This window comes from Carlito syrichta, unplaced genomic scaffold (genome assembly GCF_000164805.1).
Source record: "Carlito syrichta isolate Samal-C Ts95f unplaced genomic scaffold, Tarsius_syrichta-2.0.1 Scaffold303226, whole genome shotgun sequence".
In the NCBI taxonomy this organism is placed as follows: domain Eukaryota; kingdom Metazoa; phylum Chordata; class Mammalia; order Primates; family Tarsiidae; genus Carlito; species Carlito syrichta.
The window spans coordinates 47,113-65,226 of NW_007247322.1; the positions used below are offsets into that span (position 1 = coordinate 47,113).

Genomic DNA, 18,114 nt, shown 5'->3' on the forward strand with positions numbered 1-18,114 from the left:
ATATTGCATTACTGATTAAAGCAAAATGCATTTTTATTGTTATGCCTCATTCTTGACATTTTACCTATTGCCCAGATCAATCATGAGATGAAACTGTTTTGGAGACTATAATGTATGTGAGTTTCCCCCTGCCCCCCTTATTCTTTCCATTTTTGGTGTCATGATAAATTGAATCAACACCAAGGCTGATCCATACGTGCAGTCAGTCATCCTAAGTGGTCAGCAGTTTTTTTAGAAAAACATCTTTTTCAGCAAGTCCATATCAGCAGAGGAGTGCAGATCTCTTTCAGCCATAGCTGCTGTGTAAAAGGTCTGATGTGTATCTGACTTTTTTCTTTGCTGTATGGCAAGTTTTTATTGTGGTCTTCTTTTTTTAAACAACCTCTGTTAAAATAAGCAAATAAGGCATGTTTTTTCTTGGACTGTCTCATGTATAAAACTGTTAAAGAGTTGGATATAGTAAAAATGTGATTTTTTTTTTAGGTGAACTCTGAGTGTCACTAGTGGATTTTGTTTAAGACAATTTGAAAAGCTCGGCCGTCTCATATCCAGAAATGATGAATGTTGATTGTTCATATTTGATCAAAGTACCTCCCTAGTTGCTTTGGGTGTGTACTGTCTTATGAATGTGTATTCTGTGTAGATGTATACATTATTACATTTCCAACTTTTTTTTCTCTTTGTCACTTCTTTCATGAATCCAGTTTCTTAAAATGAAATTTTAACTGTTGACATCCCCATTTCAATAGCTGCATTTGGACATTTATTTCGTTATCTACTATTTATTCTATTAAATAACACATCTGATCTCTTCCGCATTAAAAAGTGCCTGCCATACCAGCAGCAGCTTAGGGGGAACATGTTCTTTCTCTAATGGGACCTTTTAGAGTCTTCCTGTGGTTGTTGCTGGCTGAGGGAACATTTTTGACCTCCTGAGCGCTTGAGTCATTGACACAGTAATGGCCTCAGCAAATGGGCTGAGCAGGATTTTGCTACTTGTAGGGGTTTTCCTGTATGTGTTCCTAGCAGGATGTGTTTCCTCTTATATGAACCATGGAGGTACATCTGCTGTAATCTTTAAACAGATAACTTCTCAATAAACAGGAAAAGTGGCAAAATTATGGTCATTTTTTGTGAGATTGATGGAAGTAGAGAAAATGTAATAACATTTACTCAGGTGTTTTGAGTGTTTTTAATTTGGTGCCATTACAATATAAATACCCTTTCTTGTCTACATTTTTTTCTTCCTAACACCTGTCATGTTTCTTTTATGGCCTGTGAAATGCATGTTTTTGGTTGTTTTTTTTTTTAAGAGATGGGGTGCAGTGGCTTATGCTTGTAATACCAGCACTTTGGGAGGCCAAGGCGAGAAGATTGTCTGAGCCCAGGGTTGAGACCAGCCTGGGCAACCTGGTAAGACCTTGTCTCTACGATAAATGAAAAAATTAGCTGGGTTTGGTGGCACGTGCCTATAGTTCCAGCTACTTGGAAGGCTGAGATGGAAGGATCGCCTGAGCCCAGCAGATTGAGCCTGTCTGTGGTGGCCATGAACGTGCATGCCACTGCACTTCAGCCTTGGCAACAGACTGAGACTCCAACTCAAAAAAAAAAAAAAAAGTCCATGACCCTAGAGGTCGACCTTATTTTACTTGTTATTCTTGGTTAAGATGTTCACCCAACATGTAAAGACATTTTTAATTGGTTTTTTTTGTTGTTGTTTCCTTATATATTAAGTATTGTCAGCTGTTCAGTTTTCTTTATTTGAAGCTAAAAACAGAAGTATTAAAATCTATTATGCTTATTAAAACTTTCTTATGGCAATTGCTGGAAAGTCAAGACCTAACCCATAATCTTTTTGGGCCTTCAGTATCACCTGGAAACTTGGACAGGGAGACAACTGTCCATGTTTTTAAGATAAGAGATTTCATGCAGCCTCTAGAAAGCATCTTTTGTTGAGATATGCTCTCAATCTAGTCTCATTGTCTTGGAAGGCATGTCAGTTTTTATTATAATAAACCATTCTAGATTAGAGCCAGTCTTATTGGAAATATGAATAGAGAGATAAATTGCCTTTTCTATAACCTTAGGCAAAATTTGTAATTCCTGCATATTGTGGAAATTAAAAATTGCTTTGCATTGTCTCTCTCTAAAGTTAATTTATTTTGAAATTTGTAAGCATTTTCTTGATTTGCTTAATGAATTATTTACTGTTCCATTGGCTCTGAATTTATTATTGAGATGATCTTAACCATTGCAGAGCAAAGGCTTTATGCAGTTTTAAGAATTTGTACATGAAAGACCTAATGAGCAGCAACTTTTCCAAGGTTGAAACATTCTCTAACAAGATATTTTAAATTGTACTTGGTATTTCCTTGAATATTGCTCCTGTTGTACTAATCAAGTATTTTAAATTGTACTTGGTATTTTAAATTGTACTTGATATTTCCTTGAATATTGCTCCTGTTGAACTAATCAAGATTTTTTTCATTTGCTCATTTTGAGAATTAGATCCTTTTAGAAAATACTTTAGTTTTAGGGAGATACTTTAGTAATTTGTGGTTTGATCAACTTGGGACATGATGTCTAATAAAAGAATACCTAAGTTTGATGATATGGCATTTTAATTTGGAAATTTATAGCTGAACAGTTTTTAAATTGGTAAAACACAGATACCATTTGATAATGCAGACAGCTCTCTTACAGGGAGGGAGTTTCTGTGTTTAGGATAGTTCCTTTTTTTCCCCTTTACACAGCTTTTTTTTTTTTTGAGTTGGAGTCTCACTCTGTCGCCCAGACTGGAGTGGAGTGGCTGCTCCCGGCCACTGCAGCCTCCACCTGCTGGGCTCTGGCGATCCTTCCGCCTCAGCCTTCCAAGTAGCTGGAATTACAGACATGTGCTATCATGTCCGGCTGATTTTTAAATTTTATTGTAGAGATGAGGCCTCGCCAAGTTGCCCAGGCAGGTCTCAAACCCGCGGGCTCAGGCAATCCACTCACCTCAGCCTCCCAAAGTGCGGGATTACAGGCTGAGCCACCGAGCCCAGCTACATAGCATTTTTTAAGGGGTCCTTAATAACTGATGCTTGTTCTCTTATATGAAAATTATACTCTTGCTCATAACCAGTAGGGAATTGATTTGGGTTTTTCTCCCTGGGTAGAGAAGCCTAGTGGTAGGCTCCTAAATAACAGTTGCTAACATTTGTAAGACAGTATGTACTATGCTTCAGATTCTATGCACTTTGCAGATTTTTAAAGTTTTGAGCTATAATTCACATACCATACAATTTACTCTTTAAAGTGTACGGTTCAGTGATTTTTGGTATGTTTACAAATGTGCAACTATCAACACAATTTTAAAACATCTTTATTACCTCAGAAAGAAACACTGTGCCCTTCAGCTTTAGTGATCACCTCCTGTCCCCCTTTTTCCCTTGCTGCCCCTCTCCCTCCTCCAGCTCTAAGCAACCACTAATCTGCTTTCTATTTCTCTAGGTTTGGATATTCTGGAGTTCATATGAATGGAGTCATATAATGTGTAGATATTTGTGACTGGCTTCTTTTATTTATAATGTTTTCAAGATTCATCCAAGTTGTAGCATGCATTGGTACTTCATTTTATTGCTGAATAATTAATAATATTCTCTTGTATGGATAATATCACATTTTGTTTATCCACTGGGCACAGTAGATAACTAACATTTCTACTCTCTAGCTTTTGAGAATACTGCTGCAGTTGACATTCATGTGCAAGTATTTATTTGACTACCTGTTTTCAGTTATTTTGAGTGTGTACCTAGGGAATGTATTGCTGGGTCATGTGGTTTTTCGTAGTTTGAAGAACTGCCAGATTTTTCAGATTTTCCATTTTTGCTAGCAGTGTACGAGAGTTCCAATTCCTGTACATTTTCATCAACCATTGTTCTCTGACTTTTTAATTTTAGCCATCCTAGTGGGTATGAAGTAGTCTCTCATTGTGGTTTTGATTTTCATTTCCCTAGTGACTAATGATGCCCAACATCTTTTCACATGCCTATTGGACATTTATATACTTTTGGGAAAGTGTCTATTCAAGACCCTTGACTCATTTTTAAATTGGATTATTTGGTTTTTTTATTATTGAGTTTTAAGAGTTCTTTACATATTCTAGATACAAGTCTCTTATCAGGTTTGCAAAAACTTTTCTCCCATTCTCTAGGCTGTCTTTTCACTTTCTATATTGTGTCCTTTGAAGTACAGAAGTTTTAAATTTTGATGGAGTCCAGTTTATCTCCTTTTTCTTTTGTTGCTTGTGCTTTGGGCGTTACATCTAAGAATCCTTTGCCAAATCCAAGGCCATGAAGATCTACTCCTATGTTTTCTTCTAACAATTTTATAGTTTTAGTTCTTATATCTAGGTCTTTGATCTATTTTGAGTTAGTTATTTTATATGGTGTGAGGTAAGCATCTAACTTTATTTTTTTGCATGGTTCTATCCAGTTGTCCCAGTACTGTTTGTTGAAAAGACTATTATTTTCCCACCTAATGGCCTTGGCACTCTTATTGAAAATCAGTTGACCAAAGATGTATGAGTTTACTTCTGGACTTTAATTCTATTCCATTGATCTATGTGTCTGTCGGGTTCCACTACCACACTGTCTTGATTACTGTTGCTTTGTAGTAAGGTATGTTTTGAAATCAGGAAATATGAGTCTAATTTGTTCTCCCCCCCCCAACGTGGTTTGGTTATTTTTGGATCCCTTGCAATTTCACATGACTTTTAGAATTAATCATTTTCTATAAATAATTCATCTGGGATTCTGATAGAGATTACATTGAATCTGTATCTCAGTTTGAAGAATATTGCCCTCTTAATGTTAAGTCTTTTGATTTATGAACATGGGATGTCATTCCATTTGTTTGTGTCTAATTTCTTTCAACAATTTTTTGTAGTTTATAGTCCTTTACCTTCTTGATTAAGTTTTTTTCCTAAATATTTTATTCCTTTTGATGCACTTGTGAGTGAAATCGTTTTCTTACTTTTACTTTCAGATTGCTATGAGTTTATAGAAATAGAATTGATTTTTGTATATTTATATTGTATTCTGAACCCTTGTTATACTTAGTAGTTCTGTTAGGTTTTTTGGTGAACTTCTTAGGGTTTTCTGTCTATAGGATCATGCCATCTGTATACAGAGAGTTTGCTTCTTCCTTTCCAGTCTGAATGTCTTTAATTATTTTATTTTGCCCAATTAGTTGCCCTGTCTAGAACCTGTAGTACAATCCTGAATAGAAGTGGCAAGAGTGGACATCTTGTCTTATTCCTGATTTTAGGGAGAAAGCATTTTTCACCATTGAATATTGTGTGAGTTGCAATATTTTCATCGATGCCCTCAATCAGGTTGGGGAAGTTTCTTCCATTTTTCGTTTACTGAATGTTTCTGTCATGAAAGGGTGTTGGAGTTTATCAAATTTTTTAAATGTGTTTGAGATGATTGTGTGACTTTTATTTTCTCTATTGTTATGATGTGTTACATTAATTGACTTTTAGATGTTGAACTAACCTTGTATTTGTGGGATAAATCCTACTTGATTATGATGTGTAATTCTTTCTCTATGTTGCAGGCTTTGGATTGCTTGTGTTTTGTTGAGGATATCTTGCATCGGTACTCATAAGAGATAGCGGTCTGTAGTTTTCTTGTGATGTCTGTGTTTGGTTTTGGTATCAAAGTAATGTTGGCCTCATATGATTAGTTTGGAAGTGGTCCCTCCTTTTCTATTTTTGGCAAAGTTTGTGAAGAATTGGTGTTAATTCCTTAAGTGATAGACTTCAGTGGTGAAACCAGCTGGACCTAAGCTTTCTTTGTCGGATGTTGGTTTACAATCTTAATTTAGGTATCATTCCTTAGGTATTTTTTAGATGAGGAAACAGAGGCTTAGAGAGGTTAAGTAACTTGCTACTAAGTGGCAGAACTAGGATTTGAATCCAGATTATTTTATATCAGTTACTAGGATGACAACAGTAGCAGGCATTTATTGAGTGATTAGTTTTGTATTTAACCATGCAAGGGCTGTAACATTATCGTCTCCTGCCACCATCCCATCACCAATTGATCCTTTAATGATCACTTCAACTTATATGCATTGTACACTTTTTCAGATAGAGACTTTGACACTAACAGAGATTCAGTGGCTTGCCCTATTGAACTGTGGCTGGGAAGTAAATGGTACAGCTGTGCTTCTCACTCATGAGGCCGTCTGACTCTAGAGCTTGCTCTCTTAGTTGCTCTTCTCCATCGTGTGTCTGGAGAGCCCAAGACACTCTATGCAGTAAAAGCAACTGTGCCACATGTGCACAGCTGAGCCCAGATCAGGTTTGACCTTGGAAGTGAATGGGCTCACATTGACCTTCAGGCTCCATTTAGACATGCTTGCCTCACCACAGCACTGTAGAAGCCTGGCTTTTCTTCCTTCCTCTTCTCTGTAGCTAGCATTCTACTCCTTAATTGTAGCAAAAGAGCCTCTCTATCATTCTGCTCAGATGTAGTTAGGATAAAAATAAGTTTTCACTATGCATAATGTGGAAATGGCTTTTTAAGGCATTTTAGTGTGTAAGTCAACCAACAGATTTGTGTAGTAACTTTCAGTGAAAACAGTCAAAGCATATCACATACTTATATTAATTTTTATATTTTTGTGAGTTTAGATAGTATAGAGCCTATTTGAGTGAAAAGTTGTCTCCATTTGTCAAGTTAGAGGCCTTCCTCAAATATCCATTTACACTGAAACATGGGGTTCTAAAAGCTGACTTGATGTCTTTATGAGTGGAGGGCAAGTTGAGTGGTAGACCTTACCAAGGGTGGGGTGGGTGGCATCTTGGGAACTAGGAGTGCAGCACCTGCTTCCACCTGTGCAGGTCAGTGCAGAACCTGCTTCCACCTGTGCTCTTCTGTGCTGGGTGTTGTATTGTTCAGGGCCTGCAGTCTGGCCTCTCCTGGGGCAAGAGCAGGCCAATACCCTGGTTATGCAGTCCTGGAGGGAGGGGATCTGGGTGTCTAGTTGTTCCTAATTCAGGCTTTCCATCTATTCTCTGCAGTCCTCTCCCACATCCCTGTCTAAATGTAGAGACACAGTTTCTCCTCAGAGTGTTCTGAGGACTTAGTGGGCCTTGATATCCTTCTTGTGAGCTCTTCCTGAGACACTCAGCTGAGTAGAGGACGCTCACTCCAGTTACGTGCACATGACTGCTTTCCTTCTTACCATAGTCTGTTGTCACATCTCCCCTCTTGCAGGCTGCTTTCCCATTCTCATGTCCTTTGGTGTTTTCACTTGCTTTTATTCCTTTGCTGTCATTAGGATTTCAGAAAGGAATAGAGATAAAAGCTGTTTTTTTCTTTTGTAAATTACCTCTTCATGTCCTTTGCCTGATTTTTTTATTGGATGTTAATTGTATGAGTTTGTAAGAACTTTTTATGTACGAAGCTATTAACTTTTTGACACAATACAATCATTTTTTCTTCTATGTTAACTTATTGGAAATACTTGCTGGAAGATGCTGGTGGGCATTCCAGCTTTTGTAACTTGTACAGATGGTTGTGTAGGGAAATGGATCCTGAGGCCAGCTGGCTGTACGTGGGCTTTTGTATGAATGTGCTTTCCTTTTGGCTTTTACCACTTCATGAAAACTGTCCTATTTAACTCACGTTTAGAAGTATACATACTGGCTGAGCTCGGTGGCTCAGCCTGTAATCCCGCGCCTTTGGGAGGCTGAGGTGAGTGGATTGCCTGAGCCCGAGGGTTCGAGACCCGCCTGGGCAGCGAGACCTCATCTCTACAATAAATCAAAAAATCAGCCAGGCGTGGTAGCGCATGCCTGTAATTCCGGCTACTTGGAAGGCTGAGGTGGAAGGATCGCCGGAGCCCAGCAGGTCGGGGCTGCGGTGGCCGGGAGCGGCCACTGCACTCCAGTCTGGGTGACTGAGTGAGACTCCAACTCAAAAAAATAAAAAAAAAAGAAGTATACATACTGTTTCACAAATGAAAGTATAAATGCATCATTTACCATCTCCTCTACCAAGTACTTAAAATGTGTCATGCTGGTAGTCAGTGGAAAGATCTAGCAACAGCTGGGCTGAGGAACATGGGTGCTCACTTACCTGCTGAGGATCTGTTGTCTCAGCTCAGCCATGTGCCCCAGCATTGGAGAGAGGCCTCTTTTGCACAAATGTGCCTTGGAAAGGTAGGAGGCACTGGCGAAAATACATTATTTCTTTCTCTGCATTTAGCAATGGGCTCAGGGCCATGAGAAAGGGGATTAGAGGAAAGGAATTAGCACCAGCCCACCACATGTCCCATCTGACATGAGTGGACAGGTGCTGGTCTTCTTCTGTACATGGGATCTGGTTTTCAGCTGAGTTGTCAAGGTTGAACCATGTTTCGTTTCCACTTAGGTCTTATTCAGGCTTTTTCTATCCTAACCAATATGGACAGAATGCCCTGCAGTAGTCTGGCGATCCTAAAGCACAAAGCTGTTGGACAATTCCATGGAATTTGGGGTCTGTAATGACACATAAAGAAGCTCTGTGTCACCTCCCCTCCTCTCAAGTTCCCTGGTTTACTGGGGAAGTGGCTGTGGTGAATGATCAGCTCTGCCGTGAAAACCCATTCTGGTTTCGTTTCCCCTCCAGAATAGCCCCTGTATTTTTCTTCTCCTCTGTCCCAATTGCTAGTTGCCATCTCATTCTATTCCAGGCCTGGCTACGTGTCCCAGCTTCCTAACCTGGTGTAGAAGCTTTGAGCATCTTCCTGTCTCATCTGCCCAGTGTGCTACTGCCAGACTCATTGTCACCCTGAACATCACTTTGATCACGTTGCTTCTGAGGCCTGGCGCCCATCCATGAGACTGCCTCAGGCTGCCTTTTCCTGTTTCCCTCCGCGGAGCACTCAGCACTAGGCAGTTTGATATCCAGTTGCTCTGGTCATGGTCATTATGCCTGTGTTAGGAGATTAAAAGGCTCTTGAAGGCAAGGGTGATTGCTGTGTCTCTTGAATTCCTCCTATCCTTGGTCTCGTGGAAACTCTCTGGGGAACAGGCACACTTCTCAGGCAGCAGAGTACTAATGTCTGGCAAAAATGTTTAAAAACTGAAAAATTACCTTGGCAAGCTGAGGACAAAGCCACAAAATCATGACTTGTTTTGGGGATTTCTTCAGCCTCACATCTACTAGATAACTTGGAATTTTCTTATCTATAAAAGGAGAAGGTGTTGGAGTGAATTATCTGTCAGTTCCCACCCAACCCTGAAAGGCTAATTTTCCTTCCTTTGCCTTAATCTTTCTACTGAAATTAAAAGTGATGAGCTGTTTCTGGATCCTGAGTTAGGAATTTTTCATTTCTTTGTAATTCTTTCCCTGACGCATTTTGTAGTTGTCTCTGGGTATGTGCTACTAAAGGAAAATTTTAGGAGAGCAGACAAAATGCCATACCATTCTGTTTTTCCTACTTGAAGCTTTTCGTTTGTAAAAGGAAGTCTTTCAGTTTGGTACGTAATTCTAACATGCTTCTTGCTTTTCCTCTGCAGACACGATGAGGCGAGTGGTACGACAGAGCAAGTTTCGGCATGTATTTGGACAAGCAGTGAAAAATGACCAGTGCTATGATGACATCCGGGTTTCTCGTGTGACCTGGGATAGTTCCTTTTGTGCTGTAAATCCCAGATTTGTTGCCATAATCATAGAAGCGAGTGGGGGAGGAGCATTCCTTGTGCTCCCTCTGTACAAGGTAAGCGACTTGACCTCCCATTCCGTTAGATACCCTCTGGTAATCTCTGTATTTTTCCATAATGGATTGACAGTTTACTAAGAATTGTGTGTTTGCTGAGACCATTAAACTCTGATATAACTGAGGTCATGTTCCTCACGCCTTACTAACCACATCAGTTTTTCTGTAACAGAGAATCATTAAACAGAATGGTGACATCTGTCCTGGGTGTCCCGTTTGTGGATGAAAAAAATTATAATGAGGTTGTGAACAAGGGCAGGCATAGCACTCTTAGGACTTGGTTCTTAGGCATCCACATTTCACAAACATTTTTCTATTAGAGTACAGTTTCAAAAAGTCAGGTTTTTACTCCAAAGTAAAGTTTTGCAAATAATTATCTTTTTAAATGGGCAGAAATTTGAAGATAATGTTCTCTTTTCTGTGGAGTCATGAGAACTAGAACTTTTTGGTTTTTTGAATAGCAAATAGAATAAGAGCTCAAGAAAATGTTTCAAAACAATACAACTTTCAACTTTGGCTAATAAGTTTCAGGATAGGGTTTAAACAGTGTTAACAAGTGGTAGAAATAAAGAATCTTTACTGAGATGATTCTGTGTGTTCTTCAGGTTCTTTGGGCTTCCAGGCCTTTCCTTTATTCTTCCTTTATCTTCCCAGAAAGCCTGCGAGGTGGGAGATTAGATAGGAATTTTGTGCATTTGCTGGCCAGTCATGAATACTACAGATCAAAATCTGCACTTACTTTATCAGCAAATCCCAGAGTTGCAAATAGTGAAGGAAAAAAAAAGCTATAAAGGATGGTTGGAAACAGTTGTTTACTAGCTAGCTTGCAGGAGGAAACTGAGTTTGGCAAGTCCTGAGCTCTATTGATAAGGGCTCAGTGCTGGTGAGGATGCAAATGTTGAGTCGAATTGCAGCTGTTTCTACTCACTAAAAACAGCAGTGGAAGTGGATCCCCCTGCATCTGAGCCATATGTATTAGGGGTATATCTCATCATAATGGACCATGTGATTCTGAAAGTGGTTAAAGTGAATTTCTGTCAAAGCACTGTTTCCCATTGTATTTTTTCCCCCTTGGGAAAACTTCCAGTTGTCTTGTATTTTTCTCTGAGGTGTTCATCACTAACTTGTTTTATTTTAACATTTGATTTTTACTTTAGTGGCCAGGTTAATGTGGCAATAATACACAATACACAATAGAATCATTTTGTTACAGAAGTAGGGAGGTGGGTGTCTTTAGGGAACAAATTTGATAACTGTTTTCAAATGCATCTTCTTATTGGCGGAGGTGAATCTTTTTAAATAAGTATACTACATTATTAAAACTGTTCTTGTTTTTTTGTTTTTTTGGGGGGAGTTGGAGTTTCACTCTGTTGCTCAGACTGGAGTGCAGTGGCCACTCCCGGCCACCGCAGCCTCGACCCCCTGGGCTCCAGCAATCCTTCCGCCTCAGCCTTCCGAGTAGCCGGAATTACAGGCGCACGCTACTACGCCTGGCTGATTTTTGATTTATTGTAGAGATGAGGTCTCACCAAGTTGCCCAGGTGGGTCTCGAACCCGCGGGCTCAGGCAATCCACTCACCTCAGCCTCCCGAAGGCACGGGATTACAGGCTGAGACACCAAGCCCGTCTTAAAACTGTTCTTACCTGACTTGGGAGTGGGTCCATTGCATTTGGTCTCCACAACGTTTTCATTTATTTCTTCACCAAGAGCAAGAAGCATTTGGAAACTTGACTTTTTACTGGTGGATTTTATGGTGGCCAACTGAGAAGACAGCCACAGTTTGTCAACTCAGAGCAGGCACTGGAGTACCATGATCTGTTTTGGAATTAAGAGTTTCTATTTCTCCTTTTATAGACTGGGATAAATATAAGACTTGTTTTCTTCAAAGAAATAGAACAAATCAATTAGAATCCCAAAATAAACTTTTGAAAGGCTGATCTTCGACTGAATTCAAACAGTCCCCTTCAACGTCTATATCCACACAAGGCTCTGTAAGTCCATCTTTGCTGTTACAAACCATGGGAAACCTTGAGCTTTACTTATCTCATTTAAAAGAGACCCGCATGTACTTTCTGAGCTAACCGGATCTTAAGATTTGATTTTCACTTGTGTTGAATGACCTATGGTTAATAAATATGTTCTAGTTTTTGCTCTTTAACCAGCCTTACAGGAATGAAGATAGAATAAGTTGCTTTATAAATTATCGTGTTTGGATGAAGAGTTGTTTCATGGAGGATCCTTGAGGGTCTGTCTTTTCCTGGCCACAATAAATGTCAAAGCTACAATAATGGCTTCACTCTTTATTTTTATTTTTTTTGAGTTGGAGTCTCACTCAGTTGCCCAGCCTGGAGTGCAGTGGCCCCTCCCGGCCATCGCAGCCTCGACCTGCTGGGCTCCAGCGATCCTTCCACCTCAGCCTTCCAAGTAGTCGGAATTACAGGCATACGCTACCACTCCTGGCTGATTTTTTGATTTATTGTAGAGATGAGGTCTCGCTGCCCAGGCGGGTCTTGAACCCACGGGCTCAGGCGATCCACTCACCTCAGCCTCCCAAAGGCGTGAGATTACAGGCTGAGCCACCGAGCCTGGCGGCTTCACTCTTTAAATATTACATTTTTTTAGAGGAGATGACATTGGTGTAAACAAAACCCTGTGACAGCCATTGGACATGAGGTCAATGGGGTTCTGTAATTGATAGGTTTACATGTACTGTGTATGTGTGAGGTTTTCACATACTAAAGTGTGTGCATTTAGCCCTTAATGTCATCATGGCATAGAGGAAGGAACATGGGACTGAGAATTGAAGAGCTGTAGAGTTCAGTCCTAGCTCTGCCACTGTCTTGTAGTGGGACATGGATGTGCCACTATCCCTCTGTTCTTCCATTTCTCTCTGTAATGTGAGGGGACTGTATATAAAAGTGATTTTCTTCTTGGTAATTCTGGGTGATCTCAGAAGTGCTTCTCACCTCCTGTGGTTCTCAGTTATGAAGTGATTTCCAGTGCAGCTGGTTTGGTACTCAATTCAGCAAAGAAAACACTGTTTTTCCATTTTTTTCCCCTTAGTCTAAGGGATAGCTTTGGAAAGTAGATGTCTTCTTACTTATGGCTGCTTTTTTGCCAAGCCTAAGGCTGACCCCAGCAAAGAAGAATGGTCTTGTAGTTCCTCTAGACAGTTGTGTGCCCAGAGAGCTCTCAGAAGGATCTGCTATGGTGGTGGGGCCTGGCCCCTTGCTCTGGCCCTTGAGACTGGAGTGTCAGGTGACACATCTTTTCCTCTTGTTCATAAGGTGCTGGCTGGTTACTGGGGCATCAGTAGCTGTTAGAAAATAGAGCCATCTTCCATGTTGAAAACATACACTTACATCTGCTTTATAAAATTGACTGCCTTCTTGTTATCTACCTTATAATGTTGGTACAATCATGAATATTTGAATAGTAATTATAAATTTTACATTTTTACAGTTGATTTTTATTTTATTTTATTTTATTTTTTGAGTTGGAGTCTCACTCTGTCGCCCAGACTGGAGTGCAGTGGCCGCTCCCGGCCACCGCCGCCTCAGCCTGCTGGGCTCCGGCGATCCTTCCGCCTCAGCCTTCCAAGTAGCTGGAACTACAGGAGCGCTACCATGCCCGGCTGATTTTTTTTGGTTTATTGTAGAGATGCGGTCTCGCTGCCCAGGCGGTTCTCGAACCCGCGGACTCAGGCAATCCACTCACCTCAGCCTCCCAAAGGTGTGGGATTACAGGCTGAGCTACCAAGCCCAGCTGATGTTGTTTTTTTAAAGTTTGGGTCTGACTTTGTCACCCAGGCTGGAGTAAGGTGGCACTATCACAGCTCACTGCAGTTTTACTTAAGGCTCAGGTGAGCCTTCTGCCTCGTCTACAAGTAGCTGAGAAGACAGGCACGTGTCACCATGCCTGGCTAATTTTTTGAGTTTTTCTAGAGGCAAGGTCTTGCTATGTTGCCTAGACTGGTCTCACACGCTTGGCCTCAAGCACTGCTCCCACCTCACCCTCTCAAAGTACTGGGATTACAGGATGAGCTATCGCACCCAGTCAATATTTCATTGTTTATATGAGTAAGACTATACTACCTGTGATAAGTTGGTTTGATTGCCTGTTAGCTGAGCAGCTGCTGTTGGCCAGCATCTCTGCCCATCTAGTTTTTTGTTGTGGTCAGTTTCCTAATCTCCCCCAGAAAATCATCCTAGCAGATGGTTGGTATTGAGGTGTTTGTCTCCTCTTTAGAAGTGCTTTCTTGAAGAAGAGATATGATGGGGATTCCAAGTACATGGGGACCCCATTAATCCTAATGCAGTGCTCTTTGCCCTGGAAAAGAGATTCCTGCAACTACAGTGTCTTGGCAACTATGAAATAATTTTATAATGAGATTGCTGCTTTGGTTTAAAAGCAAAGAAAAATCAAATTTCCAAATATAATATGAAGTTACACTTGAAATCAAGTTAGCAAGAAATTCTGCGTAGGTGCGTGTTAGACCCCAATGTATGTTGATATAAGTCTGAGATTATTCTAAACACAAACCTTAAGAAATGAGTATGGTTTTTCTTATTTTTCTTTTTTTTTTTTTGAGACAAGGTTTCACTTTGTGAAACCCAGACTAGAGTGCAGTGGCAGGATCACGGCTCAATGCAGCCTTGAACTCCTGGACTAAAGTGATCCTCCTGCAGCTTCCCAAGTAGCTGGGACTACATGTGTGTACCACCACACCTGGCTAATTTTTTTTTTTTTTTTGTAGAGATGGGGGTCTTGCTTTGTTGTCCAGGCTGGTCTTGAACTCCTGGCCTCAACCAATTCTCCCGTCTCGCCTTCCCAAATTGCTGAGATCACGGGCATGAGCTACTATGCCTGGCTGGTATGGTTTTTATTTGTTTATTTATTTATTTATTTATTTAGAGTTGGAGTCTCACTCTGTCACCCAGACTGGAGTGCAATGGCCACTCCTGGCCACCGCAGTCTCGACCTGCTGGGCTCCGGTGATCCTTCCACCTCAGTCTTCCGAGTAGCCGGAATTACAGGCGCGCGCTACCACACCCGGCTGATTTTTTATTTTATTGTAGAGATGAGGTCTCGCCTGCCCAGGCGGGTCTCGAACCCGCAGGCTCAGGCAATCCACTCACCTCAGTCTCCCAAAGGCGTGGGATTACAGGCTGAGCCACCGAGCCTGGCTTACTGGTATGGTTTTTAATAGCTATCTCAGGGACTTCTGATAATGTTTTCCTTTTTTTGTTTCTGGTTATAGACAGGCAGGTTGGTTTTGGTAATACTTCTGGGGCTGTGTGCATATTAATATTGAATATGTACATACTATTCTTACAGTGGATCATGACCCTTTCAGAAAGATTCCCATTTGAAAACATAGTTTTCCACGAATTTCTCTTGAAAACTAGTTAGTGTCAACAGTAAATAGGGCTTATTATTACAGCCTCATGAGGCTTGTGGTTCAGTTCTGGGATAATGTAAAATAAGTTAGATGTGGTCACTGTCTTTCTTCCAGGACTTAAAATCTAAAGTGAAAAGAGCAATAGGGACAAATTACTTAAATGTAATATGTGTACATAAAATACATATGCGCATATGAGTACATGCACATGTGCAGCAAGAAGCACAGTTAAAAATGAGTGTATATTATAAGCATATGGTTTATGAGGTTTTTGTTGGGAAGATTTTATTAGAAAAGAAACTGGGATTTTCAAAGGTCATGACTGGAGGAATAGGGAAAGTCCTCAGTCCTGAGGTGTGGGGTGTTTTAGATGAGCACACCTGACTCCTGATTTCTTTTGTAATGCTTCTGTCAAGCAGTGACTTGCCACTCTGCCATGAATTCTCAAGGTGTGGCTTAGTGCATTTCTCATTCTTTAGTCTTTCAGAGGTTGAATAATAAAGAACAGTCTTGCTGAACACAAGTTAGCTTTGTGGTTTTGGCAGTAGGGGATACTTTTTTTCTTGCTGCAGCTGCTCAAGCTGCCTAGTCTCGATCATACAGGTTTCCAGCCCCTGTGTCATTCACCACATTGGCATGAATAAGCCTTTCCTTTGTGGAGTAGCCACACTCGTGATGCGATGTAGTACTGAGGCATTCCCTCCCCGCTGTTGGCCATGGAGGCTCATACAAACACACCAGTGTTTCTGTTGGACACATACACACACACATGCACTTGTGTGCACTTCAGATCACAGCGCATCTGTAAATTCTGCCTTAAACAGATAAGAGTGGGGGCATTAGTTAGAATTATATGCTTTTGATCTCTTGACATTTACCAGGATGGAGGATGCAAACTGAATGGTTCTTGTCTTTCCTGCTTGCAGTCTCCCTTCTTCCCTTGAGTATTCCCACTGTGAAGGAACTTCGGTGTATTAGAATAATGGCTAATTTCATCCTTGCAGTAAGTGCCTGGAAGCGTAGCTCTGCTGTGGGCCGTGATGGAATGGGTGTGACCAGTTCTCTGTTAACTTTTCATGTCACTATCTCTTCCTTTCTCCTTGTAACTCTTTTACTGTGGCTAATCCTTACCTTCTTATATAGCTATGTTTCTCCCATTTATTTTAAGAACTGTATGTAGCATTATTTGGGATCTTGCTTTATTTATTTCTAGAGCTATCCTTTCGACTCATTTTTGCAGTCTTTTTCAACTAGGGTTTTATGAAAGAATTCAGCCCTATAGGAAATTATTCAGTGACTATTTTTCTTAGTTCTCTCAAGGATGGTCCATCACTAATGCCTTCTAGAAGCATAGGAGATAAATTAATTCATTGCATATAATAGCTGCTTTAGAGTATTAGGACTTTACTCTCATAGGGAATCTGGGTTGACAAGGGCGCTTTAGAGTGTTTCTGTCATTTTGTTGTTTTTTTTTTTGAGTTGGAGTCTCACTCAGTTGCCCAGACTAGAGTGCAGTGGCCGCTCCCGGCCACCGCAGCCTCAACCTGCTGGGCTCCGGCGATCCTTCCACCTCAGCTTTCCTAGTAGCCGGATTTACAGGCATGCGCTATGATGCCCGGCTGATTTTTTAATTTATTGTAGAGATGAGGTCTCACTGCCCAGGTGGGTCTCGAACCCGCGGGCTCAGGCAATCCACTCACCTCAGCCTCCCAAAGGCGCAGGATTACAGGCTGAACCACCGAGCCCAGCTCTGTCATGTTTTTTGAGCAAGAAATCTTGATTCATTTGTCAGTATTCTAATGATGTTACCTGCTAGTGTCTTTTTACTGGTCAATATCCACCTCAAATGTTACCTTTGATTTGCTGAGACAGGGGATCATCCTGTGAGTTCCCTTAGTTGATTGTCTATAACTCTAGTACCCTAGGCCACATTATCCCATTGTATTGTAACTGTTTTCTTATTCACTTAACAGGTGGGGGGAGTGGTTAGAATTATACGCCTTTGGTCTCTTGACTCATTGGATAGAGGATGCAAACTGGCTATTTGTATGGTAGCCTTTCGTTCAGGTTCTCCAAAATCTTGCCTTGCTGTTTTAGGGTAGGAACCTTCAGGCGGCTTCCAGTGATTCTCCTGGCAATCATGCCGTTGTGTGGTTCCCTCCCACATTAAATAGGGCTGACCTGTTAACCACAGGATGTGATGATGGAACTGGAGTATGACTTGTGAGACAAGGTCATAAAAGCCTGCTGGCTTCCACGTTGTCTCTTTTGGAGGTGCCATGTCATGAGGATGCATGCTTCTACCAATGGCCAGCACCACTTACCAGCCATGTAGATGGGCCATCTTGAAAGTAGATCCTGCAACAGATGACTGTGTCAGTCATGAGCCAGTCATGCCCTGGCTGACACTAGACTCATAAAAGACCCTGGATTCGAGACCAGCCCGGGCAACTTGATGAGACCTCCTTTCTACAATAAATAAAAAAAATTAGCCGGGCATGGTAGCATGCGCTTGTAGTTCTGGCTGCTTGGAAGGCTGAGGTGGAAGTATTGCTAGAGCCCAGAAAGTTGACACTGGAGTGGCCTTGAGCGTGCCTCTGCACTCCAGCCTGGACAACAGAGTGAGACTCCAATTCAAAAAAACAAAAACAAAGACCCTGGAGGTGGGCATGGTGGCTAACACCTGTGATCCCAGCACTTTGGGAGCCTGATGCGGGAGAATTGCTTGAGCCCAGGTGTTTGAAACCAGCCTGGGCAACACAGCAAGACCTTGTCTCTACAAAAAAAAAGTTAGCTGAATGTGGTGGTGTGCACCTGAAGTCCCAGCTACTCGAGAGGCTAAGGCAGGAAGATCACTTGAGCCCAGGAGGTTGAGGCTGTGGCGAGCCATGATTGTACCATTGCACTCCAGCCTGCGTGATAGAGTGAGATCCCCAACTCAAAAAAAAAAAAAAAA

At 41.2% G+C, this 18,114-nt stretch overlaps 1 protein-coding gene across 1 annotated transcript in view; it reads left to right on the top strand.

Annotated features, from left to right (window-relative positions):
* Positions 1-18,114, top strand: part of CORO1C (coronin 1C) — a 92,217-nt gene that overhangs the window by 18,076 nt on the left and 56,027 nt on the right. Inside the window, exon 2 of the mRNA XM_008058133.2 lies at positions 9,557-9,756. Coding sequence (XP_008056324.1) covers positions 9,562-9,756 — 195 coding nt within the window. The 5' untranslated portion in view covers positions 9,557-9,561. The remainder of the gene's footprint in view (positions 1-9,556; positions 9,757-18,114) is intronic.